The 17,532-nt window shown below is 34.9% G+C and overlaps 1 protein-coding gene across 1 annotated transcript in view; it reads left to right on the forward strand.

Moving 5' to 3' along the window:
- LOC138697853 (CLIP domain-containing serine protease B4-like) overlaps nucleotides 1-16,545 on the forward strand; it is a 54,975-nt gene extending 38,430 nt beyond the window's left edge. Inside the window, exons 5-8 of the mRNA XM_069823428.1 lie at nucleotides 2,662-2,843; nucleotides 4,892-4,990; nucleotides 9,668-9,864; nucleotides 13,926-16,545. Of these exons, the coding sequence (XP_069679529.1) occupies nucleotides 2,662-2,843; nucleotides 4,892-4,990; nucleotides 9,668-9,864; nucleotides 13,926-14,033 (586 nt within the window). The 3' untranslated portion in view covers nucleotides 14,034-16,545. The remainder of the gene's footprint in view (nucleotides 1-2,661; nucleotides 2,844-4,891; nucleotides 4,991-9,667; nucleotides 9,865-13,925) is intronic.
- Nucleotides 16,546-17,532: the final 987 nt, after the last annotated feature.

The following is a 17,532-nucleotide window of genomic DNA, read 5'->3' on the forward strand; positions in this document are numbered from 1 at the left end:
GAAAATGCAATAGAATCATTGTAGAAGGTCATAGTGCTAACTTATAAAAAAACTGACTGCAAAATTTTATCATGGTAACAGACTGCGGGTCTCTAAACTTAAAAAAAGGTTGTTTTTATACTAAAATTATCCCAGCCCACCCTAAACTGCCAGAATAAAATTGAGCATAAACTACTGACGAAAAAAAAATCAAATAATGTTTTTCTGTAACTGTCAAGGTTTTCCAGAAAAAAAGTATTTTGTGAGTCTAATGTTTTTGAAAATGAGAATAGACAGTCATTATTTACTTTGCTCGATACGTACGCTGAAGCAGTATTGGTGTGTGTCGGGCGCAAGGTCATTGGCAATGACATTCACGTTCAGTCGAAATTTAAACAAATTATTGTACTACTATCAATCTCAAAAACATTGTATTTTACAAATTGAAACAAAATTATGAGAAATAATTAATTTCAATAGACATTTCATTCAGTAGACCGATATGTACTCTATATATAATTTTGATAGGTTATACCGTTTACACCTTGTATATTAAAAATAAAATTGGCCCTAAAAATACAATCGATACAAACTTTCATTGCTACTCAACAAAAATATTCAAATAGGATTTCTATGTCTTCAATGGTCATGATTGTATTCAAGTTGTATAGTTCTCTTGTAATCAAGTAATATTGAAACACCAGTTTAACATTTTTGTCTTATACATACGGAATAAGAGTTTGGGGTAATGATCCTAAAATAATAAAGTTATTGAAACTACAAAAGAGGGCAGTAAGAATAATTTGTAATGTTGATAACCGTACACATTGTAAACCTTTATTTCGGAGACTTGAAACTTTAACTGTACCGTCTTTGTATATTTTAAGTTGTTTAATGTATGTACAAACAAATATTAATAATTTCACTACAAATAGCTCAGTGCATAGCTATTCTACAAGGCATAAAAATGATTTAAGAAAAGGACAATTTAACTACACTACTACTAATAGCAGCTTTGTAGAGATTTGTAAAAAGTTATATAATGTTTTACCCGACAATATTAGATATTTAAGCTTGAGGATTTTTAAGAAAGAAATTAAAAATAAATTAATAGACTTGCCACTATATAATATTGGTGAGTATTTTAACTCTATATAGCTGTATACCTTTTAAAGAGAATTGTCTATAGGATATTATAAAATGTGATTATTTCCTTGTATGTAACTTATGAACATATTGCTTACTTGTAAATCTTTTTCTAGTACTTAAATGTTTTTAACATGATATTTTTCTATGCTTTGGAATGAAATAAATATTATTATTATTATTATTATTATTATTATTATTATTATTATTATTATTATTATTATTATTATTATTAGACTTCGTGGAATTGCCACGAGAATCGTAAGGTTTACTACGCTCGCGGTATAGACTGTATGAGAAGGGGACGTGCAACGGATAGAGTATGCCTCTGATGTAAACACTCAGCAGTATACTGCGGTTACAATAAAACCTGTATCCTGCATTCAAGAAATACAATGAATGATCATTGAAGTAGGAAATGTCTAAACATGTAAATACACAATTATTTTGTAGTGAGATATATTAACTCTTAAAATTTAATATAATATACTCACATCATCCTTGAATATGTGCATTTCAGTGAAGAGTTACGTACATTTTGAGCGACTGCAAAGTAACCTCCTCCGATGGTCACTTAAACAGTTTTTATTTTGGGAAAATGTACGTTCAACATCACACGATGTAATACGTGCATATTTGAAGAACGGGAAGTCACTACTTTTTAGCACACCAACTTCACACGGCTTGTCGTGACGTGATAGTACATCATTTATAGTACGAAGTTGTGAATAGGCAGAATTATTAGCAATAATGTTTCTCAACTTACATTTCACTTTTTCTGAAATTAGTGAATTATTATTTTGGATAACGGGTTTGTGATATTTTATCCACTATATTAAGAGCGTCTGAGAGTTGTAGTTTAGACGATTCTGACAGGGTGATGCTTTTGGACACGATTTTAAAATTAGAATCAATGAACAGAATATCTTCCAATAGCTGTTCAGAAGGCAATGATTTTACAGCTGCAACAGCGGAACTGTCTGTGCTATCCAATGCATCAATTACCTCCATTATTTTGCCTAATGTTCTGCATAATTAACAGCATCCAACCACGTTCCCCAACGGGTCAAGACTGGCTGCGGGGGTAAGGGTATTCCTGGGGCAATTATTTGGAACAACAACAATCTCATTGTAGTATGTTTGATTGAATTCTTGTCTGCACTGAACAAATGTTAAGCTTTGACTATTCCGACCACAGTAATGCAAAAACAAGTTCTTACATAGGTATACATTAGCTGTAGCTGCTCTATCTATTGGGACCGGTCACAACTCTTAACATGAACTGCTTATACTACGAGACCGGGCGGTCGCTCACCTCCTCTATACTACCGTACATCGGCAACCCGATTGCACGCTGCGTGTGGCATTTCAACGAAGTCTAATTATTATTATTATTATTATTATTATTATTATTATTATTATTATTATTATTATTATTATTATTATTATTATTATTACTATTATTATTATTATTTTACATTATTTATATACATAAAATTAATTGTACTCTCTGGATTGTCTGGTGATTTTCTTCAGTGCGTCGGTGAGAGTTGGGGAATACGATGGCAAAGGAGACCCGGACTGTACCACGACATTCTGCGCTCACCCCGTGCAGGACATTGCGATCAGCCACGTCGTCGAGCACCCGGGATTCGAGCGCAAGACTTTCAAGCACGACGTCGCTCTGTTAATTCTCAAGAAAGCGATAAGTTTCTCAGGTTCGACTCAGACACAATTCTAAGACACTTTTAAGTTTCTGGTGTCCACGCAATTTCTAGGATTCTAATAAATAATAATTTTAATAATGTGATAGATACATCAGTTCTTCTAAAATAATGTGACTTGATAGATATACAGTTTTACGACTTCTATAAATAACCAATATCTTAATGACAGACAGACCAACTGATTGATTGACGTCTGACTAATCCACCGACCGACCGACTGACCGACCGACCGACCGACCGACCGAAATACAGAAAAAGCGACTGATCTTTCGCTATGCTAAATTTATATTTATAATTTTTCATATAAGTGTTAAATGTTACAAATACTTTATTGCACAAATTTCATGACTTTATGTGCATGGCTCCCTAGTGTTTAGCTACTTACTTCAATATAAATTCAGTATGTTCAATATTCACAATAAGAATTCAGACACTGTGGACACTGTGGAGTTTGTAAAACTTGTTTCCTATTGAACCAAACTTAATGAGATTTTGAGGGTACATTTAGAGCAAATTGAGAAATTAAAATACCAAGTTTCGAGTTTCTATGATGAATCTGTTTCGACATTTTTCTGTTTCAAAATTTTGAGAGTTAAGTCTGACCCAAAATTTTTGAAGAAAATATTAACTGAAATTTAACAGATATCATTTGATAAGGAGCAAAATAGCATTTGGCACTAAGGCCAACAACAGCAACCTAGAGGTTTTTAAAGAAGTTCACTGTGTCGCTTCCAATGGGAGTCATATTGCTATTGACGACAATAAGAAGACAGGGTACATATTGGATCCTAACATACGATTTGAGACCTACAGTGACCAGCCTTTGGAAGTAGACAAAGAGAAAAAAACAAATTTATGAACCAACATCTGACTTCTTTAAAAACTGTTATCACCTGGAGACCATTGCAATTATAGGCCTATTCATTCGAAGCCGAGGAAATATATAACAAATTATTATTATTTTTTTATTTTTGTGAACGATTTAATTTACTGAGAACAATCTGTAAAGAAATTGCCCTTATGGCCCATAAGTCATATTTTGAAATACCATTTATATAATAGCACATAATTTCTATGACATATACTTTTGTTTATGTACTTCTTTTATTATTTAATATTATTACATTTTGTTATATATACTTTGCCAATTTAGGCAGCCACTCTGGTGGTAAGTTTTGTAAATTAAATTATGTTGTAAAGTAATGTCAGGTAAAGAATTCCATCTTTTTTTCGTATGCTAAGTAGCATTATCTGTGTTTAATTTCGAGTTTAATATTCTTAAATTCACTTGAATTCTAAATTTAAAAAGTGATAAATTTGATATTGCTTCTTTTTTTTTTAAACTAACATTACGAGTCACTGTCATACATTTTTATAGAAATATTGGGTGATATTTACTATAAGAATCAGGGGTCAAATTTCTTAAAAAGAATATAGTTGTGGGTAATCAAGTTTAAAGTTTCTACTACCAGAATTCGAATTCGATTCAATCCTTTCGTACAACAACAGAGGTCATCAGAATCATCAAATTCAAATTTAAAAAATGCCCAATATTCGATTTTTAATTCCAGATTGTCCCCAATCAGTATTTTTAACAATCACTCTCTTTTCAAGTGTCTAAAATTAAACTTTCTCAGTGCGTGTAGTTAGTGAAAAAATTACTCAGCGGTGTAAATTTTAAAAGTATCATTGACTCTTATTACAAAAATGCACAAAATTGTCTAAGAAAATAATTCCGGCGTCAGAATTCGAACTCCGGTCTGTAGCGCATTAATCAGACACTTTAATACTGTGCCAAAAAGCGTTCATCGTCAGTCAGTTTCTTTGGAAAATAATGAAACAACAAATCACTTTAAAATTGTTAGTATGTTAACCGAACTTTCGCTCATGTAGATTGAGAAGTATTCCAGACCTCAAAAGGGAACACAATTTATTTTAACTAAATGTACATTTTTCAACTAATCGCCATAAATTTTAATGATTTCATTTTGTAACTGTTTATGTCTGTGATTTGGCATTTATAATAATTTATGTCACAGTGGCTGCTCTCCCCATCTGCTTGTTGGAAAATCCCAACATACCACTTGTCGGGCGACGAGCAGCACTCGTGGGATGGGGCAAGACCCCGGGACAAGAAGGTCAGTATATCCATGAAAGTTCCGACCAGGAATTCCAAGTTCTGTTTCAAAATGTACAGTACTTATAGCACAACAACTTTACTGGAGAAGGCAATATTTAATAGAATAAGAAACAGAGTAAGTGTCTGACGAGAATGATTAATGGTTCTCAATACAAGCGATATCGAGGTGTTAATTAGCGAAAAAGATTAATGTAGTCCTAAGAAGACCGAGGAACGGGGAAATACAAATGTGTTAAAGAAATCGAGGTACAAGTGCTCTTTTTCATAAGAATTTCGTTCAAAATTATTTTATTTGCGTCAGTTAAATGGCCGCGGCGGCTTTCTTTGGTTGTGCATATATGGGTCTTCCAATTTTCAACGAAAATCATAAATCAGGCTCAATTTCACGAATAACGCGCGTGATATTGTTCCTTAGGTCATTAACTGTTTCTGGATTGTTAGCGTAAACCCGTTATTTAACACAACCCCATAAGAAGTAATCCAGTGGCGTTAAATCACATGATCTAGGGTGCCAGTTAACATCAACACTCCCGAAATGAAGAAGCCTCTGAACTTCTCCCTCAAAAGATCAACTGTTTCGTGAGCAGTATGACACGTGGCTGAAACCGGACGTTTCTGAGTTCCACATCTTCCAAGTAAGGCCAAAAATAACTCCTTATGACAACCCAGTATCTTTCTCCATTGACAGTCATAGCCTCTCCTCATTCATCTTGAAAAAAATATGGACCAATGATACCGCCGTATCAAAATCCACACCACGGAGTAACCTTTGGGGATGAAGTGGTCGATCTTGAATCTCCAATGGTTTCTCATTTCTCCAAAAGCAGCAATTTTGTTTGTTAACAAAACCATTCGTCCAAAAATGGACCTCGTCGTAATTATTCGGCTAAAAGCAGGATCAACTTCCAATTGTTCCATAATCCAGCCAGAGAATACACGGCGCAATTTATGGCCATTTGGGTTCAGTTCTTGAGTTAAAGCAATTTTATAAGGATGTAACTTCAAGTCCAGATTCAAAATCCGCCAAGTTGTACACTCACACGAACGGCGACTAGATTTTCATTGAAGCGTTTGCATCGTTCACGTACTGGCGTTGTTTGATTTGCGGCAGAACCAGCTGCCTCAAATTTTTCCCTCAAACGTCGAATTGTTCTCTCGCAGGGATGATTACGCACACCGTACACTTCACGTAATGCACGGAATGCTTGACGAACAGATCACCCATTTTGATAATAAATTTTAACGACTTCTATGCGTTGGAATGGAGTAGCTATTATGATTATTTGTCAACAGCAACTGTAACCATGGGAAAATATGATTGCTATAGCTTCATAAACACGGCAGCTGTATTACGTTAAAAGTAGGACACTCTTATTGGAAGATTCTTTACCAATATACTCTATTCTTGTATACTCTATTTTCTTTTCATGGAGTGCAGTTTCATAGAAAGGACTTTGCCGACAGACCTTCTACTGCCCCCTACTAATTGGTTGTCATAAATAAATGTCTTCCTTACGGTGACGGAAATCTTGTCTTCTCCTGTCAGTAACCAATCACAACCTTCGTTCAGAAGAATTGACAAGCTCCCGTCAAATCCACGTGGAGGCAGAGTTGCCGCATCTTTTCCGAATTCCAAGAATCCCGTCAGTCTCATTTCGAGGGTCACCAGGATTGTGGCAACTGTGCAATGTTGGGACGAGGGGACAGGATGGAATTGTCAGAGGTGTTTGTGTAGGAAGTCATAAATCTGTAAGTGGGTGTTCAAAGGAGCCACCGAACTGCACTCCTTGAAATAAAATAGAGTATAACAAGTTGGCGTCACTTGACCTTGAGCTCACTGTCTACGTAGCTAATCAGCAAGTGGTAGTATAGTTTCTGTTTCTCAATGTGTGTGGATAAAATAAGAGTGGAATAACACCTTTGTCCGATCTTATACGAAAGTTTAAAATAATTTAATCAATTGGAAAGCACTTGTTTCCTAAGCAAACGAATACATAGTAGTGACGTTAGGCCTACTTTGCCGAGTACCGGTAACGGGAAATGTTTAACATGAAACAGAATGCACAGCAGTGAGCGGGATCACGTTCTGATAATCGGGGCTAGAAGCTTCGTCCAATCAAGCCTCATTCCAGTCACGTGCTATTGTTTAACGTAACAGCGAAAAGATTATAGATACCTTTTCATTCCCTAGTGATTTATTTCTTCGAATTTGGGAATAACGTCATTCTGTGAAAGTCATAGCAGACTACATTTACTACATTTGTTATCCCACGCATAATTATTGAAATAATACTTGTCTGGTTGTTAGTAATGGTAGCAAATATGTTGATTCACATGCTCCGTCCCGTGTTTAAAAATATATTTCATAGTAGGCCTATACAAGTTGGAGGAATTACAATATAGCGACGTATTAAATGTGCTGTTTTATTTACTTTTATTAACAACAGTTTGGAGAAGTAAATTTTTAAAATGATTTGTACAGTGGAATACTGAAGTCAAAGCCTGTCTTCAGATGTTATTCTCAACTCCGTCTCACTACCTTTGTCTGTGTGTCTCGCCACAGACTGAAGTACCGTCAGTCGCATTCTGCTGTTTGATGTATCCAGGTGAGTATTAATGTTTCACGTCTTGCTTTGTAAATTATGTTTCACACCTAGAGAGAAATTATATTTTAAATATTTTATTTTGAATACGTACAATTGAGAGCTTTATATGTAACACGCCTTAGTTGGGCTAATCAGTAGTGCCAAAGAAAAATAAAAGTTTCCCTCATGAAACTCAACTACGTCCCATATAGAATGTGACGGAGTTGCGGATGTTGGACGGAGGTGACATAAATCAAGTGTTTGTTTTAGTTAGCCTCTGAATTAAAATATTATCAAACGAAATGAAGCACTAACCAATGTTAATATTTTGTAGATTGACAAATAAAGACTTTGCACCAACCATGTCAATGACTTGATAAACAATATTCTTTACTACGCGACGGCAGAATGAGGAACTCCTTGCTCGCTGCGTATGTTTGCTGCTGGAGTGTCGTCACATGCAATACCTAGCGTTTCAATCTGGTCGCAATGCCGCATGTAGGAAGACGAGTGTTTCGTAGCCAAGCGCGGAGCATTATTTATAATGCCATGAAGTTTTTCGATGAAGAAAAGACAACTGGTTTATGCCTACCTCTATCGAAGACAATAGAGTGTGCTGCAGCTATTGTGAAGTTAAATAAGGAAACAATTGGTAGGATTAGAAAGGAAGGTAAAGAATGTGAGGATAAGGATATAGAAATATCGACACCAAACAAAGTTAGACGACCTCCTGCAAATAAGGTTGAATTAGACGACGTGGGCAAATGTATCATAAGAAGACAAGTTCATAAATATTATAGTCTCTACAAAGAGGTTCCAACGTTAGAGAAGTTTCATTCAAAAAATGTAAAGATAAAAGGAAATATTTAATAGAACGCTATGATATAGTAGCCCGATATTTACCTGGACGAAACATGGTTCCATACCCATTACACTGTCCACAAATGTTGGCAAGACGTAAACGTGTCAGGAGTTTATACAAATAGCAGAGCAGGTCAACGACTTATAGTAGCCCATGCTGGTGGTAGTGATGGCTTTATACCGGATCCTTTCCTCATATATGATCTCCGAATTCCGGCCACTTTAAAATGATAAGGTAAGAAATGTATATCAAATGAAATATTGTATAAAATACAGTACCGACTTTAGTTTATGCTACTTTCGATTCGTCCACACCTGTGGAGTAAAGGTCAGCGCGTCTGGCTGCGAAACCAGGTGGCCCGGGTTCGAATCCCGGTCGGGGCAAGTTACCTGGTTGAGACTTTTTCCGGGGTTTTCCCTCAACCCAATACGAGCAAATGCTGGGTAACTTTCGGTGCTGGACCCCGGACTCATTTCACCGGCATTATCACCTTCATTTCATTCAGACGCTAAATAACCTAGATGTTGATACAACGTCGTAAAATAACCCAATAAAAAAATACTTTCGATTCGTGTTCCTCCTTTACGAATACCGATGTTGTGGTGTGTTTTCTGAATAGATTCCTACGTGTGTAAGCATATGATATAATAAAACTAAACAATAAAGTTAACTATATATACGAACACATAATGTTAATAATAATGAAACAAAAGCACAGTTCAGCATGTGCTTCATTTTGCATCTGATGCGGATTTTACAACACGGCCTGTGTTGTGAAGCGAATCGCAGCGCCACCAAACAAAACGGTTCCCGCCTTGGTCGCGTAGTACATAGGCATTGTATTAACACATACTTTTTTATTTCTCTTCTACTTAACTCTTTGCTTAAATAATTTTGTACGTTGATTATTTTTACTCCAGTACGTATTTTAAGTTGTATTTTTCTAAACTGTTAATAGTTTCTGCCACTGAAGATCTATCTGATCAAGCCAAAGGGAGGGAGTTGATAGTACTTGTTAAATATGGAAAAATAAAAAACATGAAAACTATTTGACTTGTAGCTCGTATGATAGTTTTGACATCTTTGTAAAACAGTACCCATCAAAATAAAATAAAAATTTAAACAAGAAAATATTTGTTTTTATGAAATTAGTTACATCCAAAAGGACCAATCTATTTGGCAATCCATCATCCCAGGCCTCGCTAGAACAATCTTATTGTTTGTGCAGTGACACCGAGCCGCGAGCAGCGACTGGAGTTGCCAATCTTGCCTCTGGAGCAGTGCACAAAGGTGTACAGCAGGGTTATCCCCATCACCAAGAACCAAATGTGCGCGGGAGGAGAGCCGGGCAAGGACGCCTGCTCGGGCTTCGGAGGTGCACCTCTTATCCTCCTGGACCACTACACAAAATCCACGTACTACCAGGTATTGCATCTGAGATCCCCTCCGAAATTAAATTAAGAATGATAACTAGAGCGCATTTGTCACCGACTCACTGAAAATTGATCAGCCGTGTACAGAGCATAGCGCAACAGCACGCTGCAGGGTTAGTACCAGAGTGCTGCAATGGAGTTAAATCGCTCGCTTGAACTAGGTCGAATGTCGCACCCTCGAGTGAGATAAGATCGGTCGTGGTACGCTCGTAATAAATAGAAGCACAGTACAAGGTCATCTCACCGACATGTCTTATCTTGTATGGAAGGCGACAGATAAGATACACATATGTTTTGCTCACACGGTAAAAATTAGGCTTTATTTTCTGCGTTTATGACAAATGTCTAACGGAACGTACCAAAACAGTAACATGCAGTTATAAATAAAATAGTATGAAAAACTTAGATATATAGTTATTATTCCTAATTAATAATTATTCAATATTTAATTTACCACATATATAACATGATAGGTCCATACATAATGTTCCGCCAGAGATACCGTCACAGAAAATATAATGAAACGAATAATCATGCTCCACAACTGTTAGGTACAGACGCAAAGATTGATACACTAATTATTAGAGATTATTATTATTATTATTATTATTATTATTATTATTATTATTACTAGAAAAATTGATACATTTCTTGCATTATCATGATTGTGTTCTCCGTTTTAAATAATAATTACATTTACATCCAATAACATCTATCAGATATGGCAAAAACAAAATCACTCCTGTGTGTGTGGGGGGAGGGGGGGAACATTTACCTACAACATTTATATATTACATTTTAAAGTAAGTTTTGTAGTTGTACTATGGAGAGGTTAGTTAAACACTGCAAAGTTTTGAAATTATAAACATCTATGATGTTACTACACAGTTCATCACTGTAACAAGAACGAATGTCTAACGCTCGGCTTATACCGTTCGAGAATTTATCGCTCGCGATAATTTTACCCATCATGCATGTGCGCTACCTATCGGATTATGCTATGAACTACTTGGCGCTCGAACGAAAACGTCCGATGCAGACCTCTGGTTAGTACATTCAGTTTCTGATTGATTAATGTAGTGAAGTGTGAAAAGTAACTTGATAACGAAGTTGCGCTCTCAATGCGTTTCGTTTATGCTAACGCTAACCGATTCTTAGGCTGATTGAAGCTGTCGACCTCTATGACAAATTTAATTGTATTATTACTTCATAAACAACTCTCTACTTACCCCGCCTGATTTACAAAATAATTCAGGATTGCATATCATGGAATAAGATAATGACTGTTCTCAAATAAAGGAACCTAAGCGTTTGGAGGTAAAATTAGTAATAGAAGAGTTTGGAGAGTATATTTAAGTTCGAATGGGGCAAATAGGCCTATCAGTTATGCTATTCTGAAATCAGAGCAGAAAAACGATAATTCATACAGAAACACTGCAACATTCAACCACACAATTGCAGTGTAAAAGTAATTCTCAAGAAGATTCAAAACATATCCTCCTTTTTAAATTTGGTTGCTGCTACTAGATCTCTATTCTATTACGACTTGCGTAACATGATGTTCTTAACTAACATTTTGTTTGAAAGATTCAAAAACTGTAATTTTAAAACATTTATAGAAAAATACACTAAAGAAAACTTACTTGTTTAACAATACTTCGTAAACATCACTTTGCATCCTGTTACGAAATTTATTTCGTTATGTCCACACCTGTGGAGTAACGGTCAGGGCGTCTGGCTGCGAAACCAGGTGACCCGGGTTCGAATCCCGGTCGGGGCAAGTTACCTGATTGAGGTTTTTTCCGGGGTTTTCCCTCAACCCAATACGAGCAAATGTTGGGTAACTTTCGGTGCTGGACCCCAGACTCATTTCACCGGCATTATCACCTTCATTTCATTCAGACGCTAAATAACCTAGATGTTGATACAGTGTAGTAAAATATCCAAATAAAATAAATAAAAAAATATTTCGTTATAGCAGATAAGAAAATACGAGTTTCCCTGGAAGAAACAGAAAGATCTTAACTGAAAAATTCGTAGCAATGTTGCCAATTTAGCAATTTTGTCGCTAAATCTAGCGATTTTCATCTGTTTTTTGGCGACAATTTCTTGTATGTTATCTGTTGTTTAAATAGGGATGTAGTGACTTTTCAACGCCATCTAGCCATGATAATTTTTTCTATTGATAATAAGGAATCTAGCGACTTTTGAACCACTGCTTGGCGATTTTCCGCACACTTCAATTGACAACACTGATTCGTAGATCATTTTGCTAACTAATAGTATGACGATGCAAATACCTCGATATTCCACTTTTTCAGTTTCTACCAGTTACTGCTTGGAAGTTGAATGAAGTTTTTCTATATACAAGCATTATCTAATAAAGAGAAGGATAAATGTTTTATTCGAAACACCAAGACCGTACATAATTCTTTATTGCAATGCATTTCAACAAGATCGCTAAATGCAATATATAATTTCGTTTTTATGTAATTTACAATTATAATACAGTTTTTTTCTGTTTGATTTAAATTTAATTTTTTGCTTTGGATTTGTTGTATAATTTTCTTGGATCTTATTCCTTGCAATAATACCATACTATATAGACTGTATGTAGAATTATTTGATATGCCAAACGTATACTGAAAGCAATGTTTAAATTGCATACAATATATTGTGTCGACCTACTGTACTTGCATATATGATACATAAGACACGAAAGTACCTAGACCCATGTCCGCTCCTTTTCACAGCCTTAGGCATTTAGTCACTGCTTACCTAAATTGTGTTAAATGTGACCAAACACGGGCTTTAATAATAACAGTCGAAGTATGACGTAGACCTACGTGGTTTCCTTGGCTTATCTATGGCGCATCGGTTACGTTAAAATAGCTAAACATCGTTAAGGTGCCTCAACCACGGTTAGGAGTAAAACAGGAGATTAACCACGGCAATCTCTGTTCGAGCGGTTAAGGGAGATAACCAATGATTAGTAGTAAAATAAAATGGCAACCAGATTCAGGGCTGATGACTTCGAAGACAAATTACTGTGTTTGGATTACCTGGATCTGGATTATCGCGAACGTGAAAATATGTTCCTGGAAAGAGAAAATTCTTACGAAGAATTAAATGAAAAACATTTCATGAAGAAGGAGGAATTTCTGTTGCAACAGATGGCTCACTTAGAATATCCACGAACAGCTGATACAATCCTAATTCTCCTATGAACCAACTCCATACAGCTCATGCATTTTGTCAAGACACTCGCGATGCGTAATAGGGGAACAACGTTTCCATGGAGGGGGTAGGAGTATAAGGGAAGGTCGTGCGTGTGTCTATCGAGTTCAAGGCAAAGACTAACCCATTCCCCTATAATTCGTAAGTAGACTCATCCGATCTCTTGCGCAGCTCTGTAGGAAGAGTGAGGGAGTGTCTTGACAAAATGCATGAGCTGTACTACATTATGATTCTATGTAACTGATATTTTCACTTCATAGATGCATACAACAACTGCAGTACGAATGATTCATGTTGCACCTAAGTAATGTAATAGCATCGCTTAGGCTCAAGGTGTACATAAATTGCTTTACATTGGACCTCCCCATCTTTTACCACAGACTGCAGTGGTCGGGACGGGAACCTGCGATCTTAGGTACGATATGATGGACGGACATATTTTGTGCGTCTTAAACCGCTAGGCTAACGAACCTTACTCGATTTCACCCGATTATGCACATATACGAACTCCTAGTAAAGAGTTATAAATTTGAACGTAATAGTGGTTTAAGTCCTCCGACGTTTAAAGGTTCATGGAAATTTTATTAACAATACGTTCGGTTATACTTTTAACGTTTGTGGCACAAACAAGATCTAAAACCTGTGAATTTAATTAGGCCTACATATCAAGAATAAAGAAATTTCACGATATCCAAGAGATTTGATAAATCCCCCATCATTTTTAAGTCGTGGACTCGTATGTAAAACTTTATAGCCACAAATAGTATGTTATTCATAAAGATATTAGAGACGCATAATTCATTTGTTTCTTTTTAGGTGGGTATTGCGTCTTTCGGCACCGACAAGTGTGGAACTGCGGGCATCCCCAGTGTCTACTCCAACGTGCGCCAGTACACCGAGTGGATTCGTAACAATAAGGTGTAGACTACTTCAAAAAAAAAAAGGGTAGAGAGAAAAAACGATCAGTCACAATTCTCATAAGGGTGATGACATCATCTATTTCAGTATATTACTGCAAAATTTATGTTTTTTTTATATAAAAACTGGTAAAGGAGAATTATCACCATGGATATAGTCATCCTATCCTACATTTTCATTAAAAACTACAATAAATTTTGCAGTAATATACTGAATTAGATGATAACCTCGCCCTTAAGAGAATGTGACTCTGATCGTTTTTTCTCTGTACCCTTATTCCGCTTCCCTCAAACGCCTTCCTTCCTCCTTTCAAGCAGATGCTGAATTACAACCTTTAAATACACTTTCTTATAAATCCATCCACATTCATCATTTCATCATTATTATAGTAAGATGTTGTTTATGACTATGTTTTCATCAGTTCTATATAAAGAATTGGAATTTCACTAACTCGATATAAAAAAGTGATTAACCTTTAAATAAACTTTCTTATAAATGCATCCACATTCATCATTTCATCATTATTATAGTAAGATGTTGTTTATGACTGTTTTCATCAGTTCTATATAAAGAAGTGGAATTTCACTAACTCGATATAAAAAAGTGATTAACCTTTAAATACACTTTCTTATAAATCTATCCACATTCATCATTTCATCATTATTATAGTAAGATGTTGTTTATGACTGTTTTCATCAGTTTTATATAAAGAAGTGGAATTTCACTAACTCGATATAAAAAAGTGATTAACCTTTAAATACACTTTCTTATAAATCTATCCACATTCATCATTTCATCATTATTATAGTAAGATGTTGTTTAAGGCTACATTTTCATCAATTTTTTATAAAGAAGTGGAATTCCGCTAGCTTAATAGTTTTATTTAACAGAGATAAACCTCACATTTTCTAAGTGCTTGGGTTTTATATTTTTAGAGGCAATCAATAATTTTAATTTTACATCAAATTCACTATTTTCAAAACACTTAGAACACTTTTTTAAAGCCTTTCTAGACGCCAAAAGCCGCCGTTTTAATTAAAAAAATCTCAGATTTAGTTACAAAAAGGTTTTACAACGCGGGACGTAACTCGCCTCTCCAGAAAACTCGCAGTATAACCGGTAAAGAATATATTCGTATGATATTCGTATATTATATGCATAATAAAATAGCACTTGGACTTGTCGCCATTGCTTACCTAACAAAATGCAGTAAATCCATAAGAGATTTCTTGTCCGCTGAATAAGTAATTAGTCATAAAATGCAATGCCATCTATTGGTTAAGAACTAAAGTCCGAGAAAATGAAATTGTAAAAAGGTTTGTGACGAAATCTCGGACTGTTTTTCGTTAGACTTTTAAACTAAACATTATCTCACATAAGTTTGGTCTTGATGTAAACAAAAGGATTAGACAATCGTTTCCTTCCCACTTCGTACATATACGAGTATGTCCACTTAGTGTTTATTTGCAGTGCCTACTATGCGTTTAATTGATTTTATAACTCAGCTTATTTAAATAAAAACAGTATTCATAATGTATAAAAGCCACTTGACTGGTTCAGTATGAAATTTTCAATAAACATAATAATTAAAAACTGGTCTTATATGATTGTGAAACCAACAATAATATTATCACAAAGCATACCTCCTAGTGTGAGCATTTTTATTACAGTTGAATAATATGTTATTTCTTTTGTTATTATTGGTCCAATACACACAATCTTATGTACAGATCATTTACGCCAAGCACTTGCTATTTAAACCAGTGATGTGACGTATTAACAGACTTCTCAACCCACTATTTTTTTACAACAAGAACTAATTTAAGTGAGATATACAGTACTTAGGTGCATTGGAAGTAGGTGATGTATTGATGTCAGCGAAGAAATGAGGAAGTGGAATACTATTTCAATACTTTTAATACATTGTACATAGACTCTGTGTTTGGTGTGGTAACAATCAATGCTAAAGACAGTGTGAAGAATAATATAATTTTTCCTACTTGTGTAATTATAATATACGTTCAACCTAAATATTTCAGACTTGTGTAAATATACTGTAGTTATTCTCGATCTGAATATTATTGTAAGATTTACATGCACCTAATTTAATTTTTAGAACCTAGTATTCAGATGTTATCAGATTATTCTTATAAGTTTATGAAGAATAACAAGGTCTGTTTTTCCTGCACAAGGGTGTGACTCTTTTTATTGAAAATACATTTATTAATATTTCTGTGTAATATTTATCTATATTTTTCTTAATATTCTGTAATAAAATGTTCTACATTAAAGTTCACAATTGAAAAATGTGATCTCAAAGCTCGCTCAGTTCATATGGCCATTTTTATGATTTATATATACATATATAGGCTACATGCATATACATATACATAATTTTCTTAGACCTCTATCACTAGACTATATTTTAAACTTATTTTATTTCAAAACAATGCCAATCCTTGTCTAAAAGTTTGTGTTATTGCGCATGTCACTTGAAAACTCGCTCAGTCCGTAGACCGGTGAATACAAAAACTAATCCGGCCCTGTCATAAAAATGGACTGAACGCGTTTTGGGATCACACTATTCAATTGTACTCGTATTTCATCCAATACTTAAGGTTCCACAGTATTTGCTTCGCAATATATATATATATATATATAATTGATAAAAGAAAAAATTATATATTTACAAACCACGATTGTTGTAAAGCAAATAGAAACAAATGTAGGTCTACTGGGAAACAAAATTATATATTTTTAATTTTTAGATAGTATAAAATGTTTTAACTTGTTTAAGCAGTAAAATTTTACTGTAACCTGAAGATTTCTTTGGGTGAGGCGAAAACGTTAAAACACAAATGAATATCAAAATACATGGACGAGTCCATTACTATGGAGGGATACCTATTTAGATTATTTTGAAAGGTTAATAAATGTATATGGTTAATGCTTCGACATGAAAAATAAACGGATATATAATATAAAATACACTACAATGCTAAATAAAGTTGCTACATATTGTACAGTATTATATATTACTTTCATTTAAGTACAGTAGTTTTATGCAATCACCACCGAGATTTCCTTCAATACTTTGTCATTTTTTAGCCTTCGTATTCACAGAAAAAAGCCCTTCCTTTATTAGAACGTGAGCGGTACATTGAAGAATATTATTCTGGAAAAGAAAGTCAGAAGCCATGGTGTAGTTCAAAGAGAAACGAGGCAATGGAAATACTGAAAATATTCGTCTTTGATAGCCATGTTTCGGCTGCTGTCTGGCGGCTCCAGCTACAGTTAGCCACAGCACAGGTGTCTTCTGTTTCCACTTTCAAACAAGAGTGAAGACAATTATTTGGTTCATAAGTATGATTCGACGTTTTTCCCTGGGAACGACCAGCGTCACTAGGCAGAAGCTTCAAGCGTTAAAGCAATAATAAATAATACTCGAACTATATGTGTTTTCTATTATTTAAATGCCGGATTAGTCTTGGCTCCACCACTTATG

This window comes from Periplaneta americana, chromosome 4 (assembly GCF_040183065.1).
Source record: "Periplaneta americana isolate PAMFEO1 chromosome 4, P.americana_PAMFEO1_priV1, whole genome shotgun sequence".
NCBI lineage: Eukaryota > Metazoa > Arthropoda > Insecta > Blattodea > Blattidae > Periplaneta > Periplaneta americana.